At 41.3% G+C, this 10,366-nt stretch overlaps 2 protein-coding genes across 10 annotated transcripts in view; both read right to left on the bottom strand.

Moving 5' to 3' along the window:
- Nucleotides 1-9,995, bottom strand: part of LRCH3 (leucine rich repeats and calponin homology domain containing 3) — a 65,818-nt gene extending 55,823 nt beyond the window's left edge. For all 9 annotated transcript variants that reach the window (XM_068405959.1, XM_068405956.1, XM_068405953.1 and 6 more), the window contains exon 1: nucleotides 9,719-9,995. In XM_068405959.1, the coding sequence (XP_068262060.1) occupies nucleotides 9,719-9,956 (238 nt within the window). In that variant the 5' untranslated portion in view covers nucleotides 9,957-9,995. The remainder of the gene's footprint in view (nucleotides 1-9,718) is intronic.
- The window catches only part of RPL35A (ribosomal protein L35a), a 130,757-nt gene that overhangs the window by 85,085 nt on the left and 35,306 nt on the right, over nucleotides 1-10,366 (bottom strand). The window lies entirely within an intron of this gene.

The following is a 10,366-nucleotide window of genomic DNA, read 5'->3' on the forward strand; positions in this document are numbered from 1 at the left end:
AGGTAAACAGTAAGAGATTGTAAAAAGAATGTTTTTGAATATAAAACTAGCCTCCTCCTTACTCTACGCAAACTCAGAATAAATCTCTTTATGGTCAGTAACATTCACCACGTCAATTAGCCAAGAGAAAGAAGGATGTAATACTTCAGGAAGATTTTGAATAGTTGTTGTGCATTTGGGCACTAACAAAATAAAACAAATTCTCCCACCTCTTATTCTGAATTACAAGTTAATGCTTTTTTCCCTTCAGGGAAAATTAAAAACCAGCAGGGATAAAAATTGTGAGTATCTTAAAACCAAAAAAATACAAAAAATGTTATGTTGATCATAGTAAGAAATTTGCAGTTAAACATTGTCTCACGATAAATGATGACAGCACCTTTAAATAGAAAATTCAGTTCGAAAAGCTGATTTAAAAAAAAATGTGTTTTCAAGGAGAACAGGAACTACAAGACAGACTGAACAGTATCAGCTATGGGGGGGGGTGTAGTATTCTCCATGAAAATTTCCTTCACCCCACTCAGAATGAAAAGCTAGCATTTAATCCTCAGTGAAGGGTATCAACAGTGAAGCTTCTAGGCTTTCCTTCTTACACTATAACTTCTAACAGTAATTATAACAATCTTCTGACATATAGCTATCCCTGAATGACAGGATACGATTTGCACAGCAGCAGAACAGAGTCATGCAGTATATAACACTTGAATATTTTGCGACACAATTACAGCTTAAATGATCAATCTGCTGTTTTAGCATAGATGGGTTCCAAAGATAATTTTTTTACCCTGCTAAGCACAAATCTACCCACCCCTTGGCAAGTCAGCAGAATAAAAGGAAGTAGCAGATATTTTATGGCTCATAACCACATTCAGTCGTGGCCCTCTACAAAAACATTTGTTCCACAGCTGAGCTTGGAGTCAATGTAATGACAAGCACCTAATTGTCCTGCTATTATTGTGCTCAATGACTCTCTTACTCCTAGAGAACTGCGTGTATGACATCAACTCAAAGACCAGTAAAAGCCTTGGGCTATGACTGAACTAAGAGGTAACATATATGGCCATATATAACAGAAATAATGAATTAAGTAGGTTTAAATCACTACTTGTCTCATCAGCACCCTACAATTAATGTTCTCCTTGGATTTAACAGTAATTTTCTACCAAACGTTAAGATACCGATTGTTCCTCTTTTGATCGTGCTAACAACTTGGATGAGAAGACTGGAGTTGGCAGTCATAGAGGCATTTGAGATAGGGCAAGATTAACAATGAAAGAAGAAAAGGTTAAGACACGGAAGCTGCGATGAAGGACATGTAAAAAAAAAAATGAGGGCTGAAGAGACAGAAACGAGATAACAATGTATTGCTGGGGATAAGACCTGTGAGATGAACACACAGAGGAACCCCAACCTGCTAGAGCACAATCCCCTCCAGTACCAAGTACAGAACCCAAGACCTGCACATCCCATCACTGCTCTGCTCTCAACCATCTACACAACTCAGAGGCAGAGCATCCCACTGTACAAACAGGTCCCAGGGAATGACAACCTACTGCTGTCTCATTGGCTCAGGTAAGAGAGACCCGATGGACGTAAAAGTTTGAACTGTGCTGATGAGTCACGTGGATGCCAGCATGATTCCACATGACTGAAGACAGGAATTCAGCCTGAATCTCTGACTGAAATTCAGCCTGAATTTAGAATTTAGCGCTAGAAAAGTAATCTGAAAAGGGCACTGATATTTTGTACAGAGAAAACTCAGTTAAAACTTATGTAAGACTGCAAAATCAAGCACACAGACAGTATAGTCTCTAATCAAAGATGCCCAAGTAACTTTAATTGCTCATTTCCTGTGCGTATCTACTGTCCACGGGTCTTTAATTAACAACCACATACTACTTTTCGTTCCTCTTCAAGATTTTTCTGTTCAAGTAGATTTCTTCAAACAAGACGAAATTACTGTAGAATCAGGACTGATCACAGTAACTGTCTTATGCAAGAGACTGATATTGAAAAACCATTCGGGAACAAAGCATGGAATTACAGAAAGAAAAAGGGACGGCTAATCTGAAATGTGGTGAATGCTGCTCTGGAAAAATGGATTAGCATCCTGTCAGTGCCATATATTACCTTCATAATACTAAGCAAATCTTTTAAACTGATTTTTCCAAAGGTAGTAATTAATCACATATTTCTGTTTTTCTAGATGTTGGGCTTGATTTCCAGTACTCCTGAGGAGTCACCAAGGCATCTGAAGTTAATAAGAACTGCACTTTAAAAAAATTTAAAAATTAACCTCTAATAGCTGAGTTGCCTAAAAGTTCAGGCACTAAGTGTTTTGAATATGGTACCCCAAATCAGCAAATGCTTTCAAACTTTATACAATCCCAAGCTTCATATATGTAAAATGCAGTAACATCACCTTGCCTCACTTCAGAGATTACACAAAAAACAGTGTTTGAAACCTTTTCAATAGTAGGGAGCGCTACCCAGAAGCTCAAGGCAACAGTCACATATTTCCGTATTCAGAGCTAAGTTTCAACAATAAGCAGAATAAAGAGACTAAAATTCACATGGGTCATTGAACAATGGGGGAAAATAATTGAATAGATGCTCGCTAATCCCACTGCCCTCTGCACAGAGGTTAAAAACGATACGTTCCAGCAGCCAACACCTGGGCTGCACAGCAAGTGGGTTTTTTTAGGCATATCCTCATTTTGGAGTGCTTGAACTACATTTAAAGAAGACTATGACACAAATACTTTAACTTTCAAGTCAGTAACATTACCAGCTGGAAAAGCACAAAGACTCTCCTCACTCTAAAGAGACTTCTGGGCTCTGTCAGTAAAAGCAGTGGTTTGTAGTGTGGAATCGTAAGTGAGGCTGAAGTAAAGGACTATGGGGACAGTTTGGGGGACTTCAAAGTGAAAAATAAAGCCCTCTTCCTGCATATATACAGAAGTACTAACTCAGGCAAAACAATCCTATGAAGAAAAGACCACAATGTATTACCCTTTGCATCTTCTCTAAATATCTATAATTCAGAGAACTAAAGCAGTATTTTAACTCTAATGCATTGACAAAGTCTAACCGCCAAGAAGCTTTTAACACGAATGGGTTTTCACCCCTCCACTTTGGAGAGGTGGAGATAGCAGATAAAGAAGAAAGCATACTGCATAGCCCATGACTTCAGCTAAATACACAACTGCAATTCATTCAAGCTGTTTGGCTAACATCAGAAACCATGGGATCCAAGCCTGATTAGTTACTAAAGAGAGAAAAGCCCTTGAATTGAGTTATAGCGTTTTTGTTAGCTACCATGTAATTTTATTTTTGACACACGCTATATAATTTGCAGTGTTTGTTGTAACTAATTCTTTACTGCTGGTTCTTCTACTGAAGAAAATAATTATGCCTACTGCAGTCTAAAGCTAAACCTAAACCATCAGTTTAAAATTACTTGCATAAAATAATGTATTTTGCCAAATGAAAGCATGAGATCCAAATCCGTCAGCAGTAGAGTTTCACTGAATGCATTCAGCTCTATGAGCCCATGCTCTAAAAGAAAAGAGTTCCTAGGCCCACTGACTCAAAGGCTAGCACATTCTTTTACAAAAAAACAATTAGCAAATTTACAAGAAGTCAGTGGTAAAAGGTTACAAAATAGAGTTATGGTGTGATTTCACAATCGACGCTCGTCAATTTAAGCTTACATATCTGCCAAAACAGGCCCTCTCATTCTCATCACCCCCTATGGTCTTTCCACCCTTCCTGTTCGCTGGCACTCAGGCACACGTGAAAATGTAGCGAGATGTCCAAGGATTTGATCCAACTGCACACTAGTTACTGGCTGAGTTTTCAGCCAGATAAATATGAAACAGCTTGCTGGAAGGCAGTAAGGACTGCTGGTGTTGACTGTGCAGCAGGAAGTGAAAACAGAACTTCCCCTTTTGGCATCAACATAGAACTCAGATCACATCAGGCTGTGCATTTACGACTGACTTTAGGGAGTACATAAGAATATAAATTTGCTACCTCCAAGCACAGGTACAGCCACAGGAGAAGAGGGCTGGAAACACCGTGAGAGAAAACAAAGACATTTCCTTTTTCCTAAACTAATTTGTCCTTTGTGTGACTGCAGGACTCAATATATTCACCTATCAATCCCTCTCCTGTTCACTTTTTACATAGTCAGCTCCAAAAATATAACTAAGAGTTGTCTTGCAGACAAGACAGTACTAAAAAAAAAGTCTGATCACAATGGAGGCAGGGAAGTGGAAGACTACTAGGGAACTAACTAGAAACACATGCAATCCTGAACACCACTTAGAAGAGTTTACTGGTAGTAAAAGTTTGATTGTGGGACTTTTTATTTTGTTTTAAAAGATCAACTCGCTAAACAAAGGCATTCCAAATGTCAAGTATTACTTTTATTGCAACAAGGCTTAGAAACTACAAGCTCAGACTCCACTTTCCCGGTTGCTATAAAACATCAGGCAAAAAGACTGCCTGTGTGCCAAGAGCCTTTGAGCATTACTGCAGGCCTCAGCTCTCCATCAGAGCCCAACACGACCCACTCAACAAAAACAAACTATAAACTATGACAGTCAACTGCTCTCCACATTTTGAGGGTAACAAAAAAAGCAAGAGAACTGACCTCAATTTAGTAACTTACCAAAGCACCACTTTCAGCTAATTCCATTAGCCTAGAGTAAGAATTGCCAGTATTTATGACAGAACACACATGAGATCCAGACTTTTTAATAACAGAAACATAACAAGAAAGAAAACAAGAGGGAGCAATAGTCGAATTATAACAGGACTGACAGAAGTAGGAGGCAAAAAAAATGGAACTGAATGCAACTAGCTAGATTACTATCTGAGGTTTGGGGAAAGATTGTCATCCTCCCTCCTTCTTGCCCCTACAGCTGCTAGAACCTCTGGACAGTGTAGTTCTGTTTGGGTTTTGATAAGGGTAGAAGCAAGTATACAAGTCTGAGCACAAGACTCTGAACTACCCTAATGAGATGTTAGGTTTTGATTTTTAATATTGAAACTTTAGATAATCTAAGTGCCAACACTGTAAACTCTTCTGACAAACAGCCTGCAATTTGAACAAAGAACAAGCCGACTTCCTTCCAAGTTATCTGAAGGATCATAACAACATTACATTCAAGATACAGTAGCCCAAAGAGGTTTTTGTTTTCAAACAAATATTTAATTTTAGGATTGTTTAGATTCTGCTGCTGTGGCTTTAAGAACAAATGTTTGTGAAATACGGCCACTGCTGTATGAGCCATATTGTACTTCTCAAGCTGTTTTACATTTCAACAGGTAATACCAACTACATTTTTGGCAGGAAAGAAAAATACCAGTGAGAACCCTTACTGCAGAACACTCATATAGTCACTGTAATCCTTCTAAATGCATGCAAGCACTTAGCATATAGAAATTTCATTGACACTATGGTCATATTTTACCATTTCTATGGAGAACTGCTACGAACAAAACTATAGAGATACCTTATTGGCAAAGTCATTCAAAAGGTAGTAGCAGACAACGTTTTTCTTCCTTTTCAGAGTCTTGCTAACCTTTTTCATTATTAATATATTCCAGAAACAAGACATAGTACTCTGCATGTAAATACTCACTAGTTGATTTCCATACAACAGCCATTTCTTTTATTGCATAAGCCCACATATTCCCATCTTCTCCTTTAAAAATGGAGACAGTGAGTGGTTTAGGCAATTACAGCTGTCATGGAGGGTTTGACAAATAACTTTTCTGCTCAATGTATGCTTTGGGCCACTGGGAAAACCATCAAATAATGACATCAGAATCTACATTAACACTGGCAAAATGCAACTGTGCTTCCTTTCATATTTAACTCAGATGGTTTATAGCCCTTCCTTATCCTATTCCCTGGTCGAGAACAAGCGGTGAATGAACAAATGGGTTGTAATTCAACCCAGATAAAATGGGGATAGATAATGCAGGTTCAATGAAAGAGTATGAAAGAAAAAAAGCACATCCTTGCTTTGTTAATGAAGAAGCTTGCTCATTCTTCATCATCAATGAGTTTTCTAAGCTTGAGTCACTTCCTAAAATTAAGATTAAGTTGTAAGGAATGAGCATAAAGGACAGCTGCCTCCTCCTCTTTCAGTACCTAAGTTATTATTACAGTGCATTTCTTGTACATGAGCCATCCCACATGTACAAGAACATTAGATGGACTACTGCATCACACACTGTGGGGAGCTACCTTCCCCCTAATCCATTCCAAAGCTCTCAAGCATAGACCATCCCATCTTCAATTTGATTTTATATTATGAGATCTTAATTCCAGACAAAGTACAAACTAACCAGAAACTCCCTATTACTCCAATGCCTGCTGAAGTTACCTGCTCAGTTCTGAGAACAACCGTAAGCACTGATCTTGGTTTAAAAAGTTCTGTGGGTCTTCACCATCTGGAAGACAGCAGTGCCCAGAAGCAGCTGAGGCTCTGACATTACTAGAGAATTCACTTCCCAGTGAAAAGTTTAGTAATTGAGGCAAATTATTAATGAGGAACTTAATTTTTCCACCGATGCTTAACGTACTATTATATTACATTAACTTCCAGAATAAAAATGCAGCAAACCTGATCTGGTCACATGGTTTAGTTTTAGGTAGTCCTCTGAGGAGGGAGTTGGACTTGATGATCCTTGTGGGTCCCTTCCAACTTGAGATATTCTATGATTCTATGATTTGTTTATCAAATATTTATCCAAAGTTAAGTTAGACCTGCCAGAAACAGCTCTGATGATTGTTTAGTGAGCGGGTTAAGAATTGTACCTAGAAGCTATTACAGCTTGAGCACCAGGGTTAGTATTACTGTCAACTCTGAACCCATACAAGATCCAAAGAAATGTGATCTTCCCATTGATTTGTTTGAAAACGTGCTCTGTGGCTGACATCTACTTAAAGGGATTCTCCCCTCACTCATCATCAACCTCAAGATCTGCACAGAGCACCCAACTAAACTTGATCTAGCATCTAATCTCTAACGCCCTGTTCCTACTGACCCGCTTTGCTAGTTCATCTGCGTTAACAACAGCTTCCAGGCAAGGCCAGTGATTCTGTTAAGGCTTACGGCTACGCTAGGTGCTGGTTTTCCAGCAGTGTAGTTACATTAATGAGGGATGTGACTCATTCCCACCTCTTCAGCATCGATGCAGTTACAGTGACATGCAGTTATTTTTATTACTACAAGAACAGGAATGAGCTATACCAGTATAATGTGATCCACGCTAGAGGTATCTATTCTGGCCTATAAAAAGGAGTAAGATTTGCATACACATTGTTTTGTCTTCAGTTTTATAGTTTGGGAGTAATTCCAATGATTTTTATGAAACTCCATACATACGCGCCCCACCTGATGTGCTCTGAGTCTCTGCAGCACAGCATGTGGGAAGGCACTCAGAGTCTACAGTCTAGGTTTTTTTTTTAAAGTGTTTATTTTAAGTGTTTATAACACCTAACATACAATATACACTATACCATATTATTTGTGGCTACTCCCATACAAAAGAATTGGAAGTTACACAAGAAAGAAATTGATGTGGAGAAAGAAGTGGATTAAATTTGTAGCTGAGCGCTCAGCCAAAAACTGGGGGTCAGAAACACTTGCATGGATTTTTCTCCACTGCCCAGCCTTATTCAAAACAAAAAAGTTATAGAACAGACTGCACTGAAAAAGGCACAAGATGAAGTTATTCACAGCAGCCTTCAAAACAGAGAATATAAACAGAATGTGTCTCCTCAATAAGCTTTGCTTCTTACAACTTAAGAACAGTTCTAGCTTTTTTCTAAGGTTCATTGTGATGATAAATGCACAAAAGTGTATGGTATGCACTGCTGCTTATTAGCATTTAATGCTTCTTGAACAACTACAATGCAAATATTCATCACAATAGATGGGAACCTTGGTGGAAACAAGAATTCCCACAAATTGTTTAAGAGTACAGTAAGTGAATAGTATTATAAACAAAAAACCCAAGTCCCTCACAAACGTGTATGCTGCTTTTGCTTATAGATTAGCCCACTACGCATTCATTGTGCAACTCCATTTGTAGAAAACCGTTTGAACAAAAAAAATTTTATACCCCAACAAGAAGCATTTTCTATTTGTAGATGTGTTCAAGTCAAACCACAGTTGTCTCCACGTTTGCTTGGGTGTTTTGGTTTTGGGTGGCTTTTTTTTTTTTTATGAGTGACAGATTTTTTGCATAAACAGGATGTTACAGGACAGAGTATGAAGTCAGACAATTTTAAAGGAGATTCCATTTTGAATTACTTAACTGACAGTGTTATCAACACATTAACAAACATGCTAACTTTCAAAAAGTGATGTCTGGAGTTTATTTCTAAGCTTCTAAGCTACAATTCAACACAAACCACTAGAAAACCTAAACAACTACATAGGAAGTAATCAAAGCTACAAACAAATGGCATGCTGACACCTTTTAAGACCACTTTTACTTCACTTACACAACTAGACAATCAAAATAAACATAAACTAGATTTGTTCTATATAATGCATTAAGAAAACTTCTACATCCTGCACAAACGCTCATCGTTTCCCAAGTCTCATCTCTCTATTCAACACACTAACACGTAAACATACTCTGCAAATGTGTTTTTGCTTATGATCAAGGTGCTTATAGGGAAAGCATATATTTTTAGTCTACTCCTATAAATTTGAAGAGCAGAGGCAAAACCAGCGCTGTTGCTTACTGTACCTTGTAAAGTATTTCTTTAAAATCCTTAATATTTTTATCCATATAATACAGGAGAAAACAACAAGAGAGTCATGATTCTGTTCACAGCACCTTTCATATCCTGCTTATGGCTGTCAGAAATAGCAATAATAGGAGCATAAGAGCACAAGAAACAGTTGTCTTTAGTGTATGCACACCTGACAGCCCTTCTTGGAAAGCTGGTTTCCCCTGTCAACAGCAGGAGATGAGAGATGGCGAGGGTGTGCATATATGTGTATATACACACACCCTCACATATACATACGTCCGAACAAGAACATGCCTGGCTAAAACCACATCAGTAAGCAGCAGTACCGTGAAGAGCCTCGTAACTCTTTTTAAACAGCCTCCAACAAGGGAAACACCTCTAGATTAGAGATGAGGAAGAACAAACCCCAACAAATCGAGAGATCTCATCGGCCAGACCCACGACGGGCAGAGGAAGGAGGAGTACCCTGCAACAGCTCCTCCATCCTGCCTCTCAGCCGAGGAGAGGAAGGGCGGAGAGCGAAGGGAGGAGGTGAAAGCGTGAAGCAGAAACGGCCCAACTGGAGAAATACGCCGAGCACCGCCGCCGGTGGGGGGGAACCCCCCTCTACACCCCCACACACACGAAGAGAAATGGCGGGGACCCCCCCCCAAACATCCACTGAGGAAATTTCTCCTCCTCATGCACCCAGCGTCAATTTATTGAAGAGACAGCAAATTGGTCACCTCAGCCTCACTCTTAGCGGGGGGCTGGCTGTCTTCCCCCCCGCAACGAGGACAGCCGGCCCCCTCAAGTCCTCTCTGAGAGGGAGTCGCCTGGTCCCGCCACACCGGCTACCCCCAGCCCTGAGGCGCTTGCGAGGGCAGAGTAAGGCGTTTCCCCTACCCCCTTTCCCCGTTGTCTCGCCCCCCTCAACGCCGCATCTCTCACCGGCCTGGGTGGTGTCGCTGAGGTCGTGGTTGGCGGCGCTGGCTCGCGGGTAGTCACGGAGCTTCCTGCCGCTCAAACTGAGGGTACCGCTGGTCGCCGCTTCTTCTAAGGCTCGGTCCAAAGAGCGGCTCCAAGAACCTGGGCCTGAGGGACCAGCTGGTGGTGCACAAGCAGCCGCGTTCCCCGCCGGCATCACGGCAGAGCCGCCCTCCGGCGCCGCCAGCACCGCGGCCGCCATTTCCCCCCCACCGCAGCCCGCCTTCGCTGCTGCCGCCGCCGCTCCGGCTTCGCGCGCACTGCGCATGCGCGGGAGAGCCCAGTGACCGTCCGGGAAGGCGCATGCGCCAGCCGTGACAGGGCGCGGAGTGCGCATGCGCACCCGCCCGCCTGCGGGTGCAGCAGGAGCCCAGAGCGTGTCATTAAGATAACCCGAAACACCCTTTTCCACCCGCCCGGGGTAATCCGGCGTGCGAGGGTGCTACACCTCCCCTTGAACACGGCTATAGTGCCCGTACATCTTCTGAAATTCAGAAGAATTCTAGCTTACCCGGCAGGGTGGGATGCCCCAGCGGCTGCTCAGCACAGGTCGGCTCTTGGGCGAGAACTGCTCACGGCTGCTGGGTGCGTTGTCAGACCCATTCCAGCAGC

This window comes from Nyctibius grandis, chromosome 8 (assembly GCF_013368605.1).
Source record: "Nyctibius grandis isolate bNycGra1 chromosome 8, bNycGra1.pri, whole genome shotgun sequence".
NCBI lineage: Eukaryota > Metazoa > Chordata > Aves > Nyctibiiformes > Nyctibiidae > Nyctibius > Nyctibius grandis.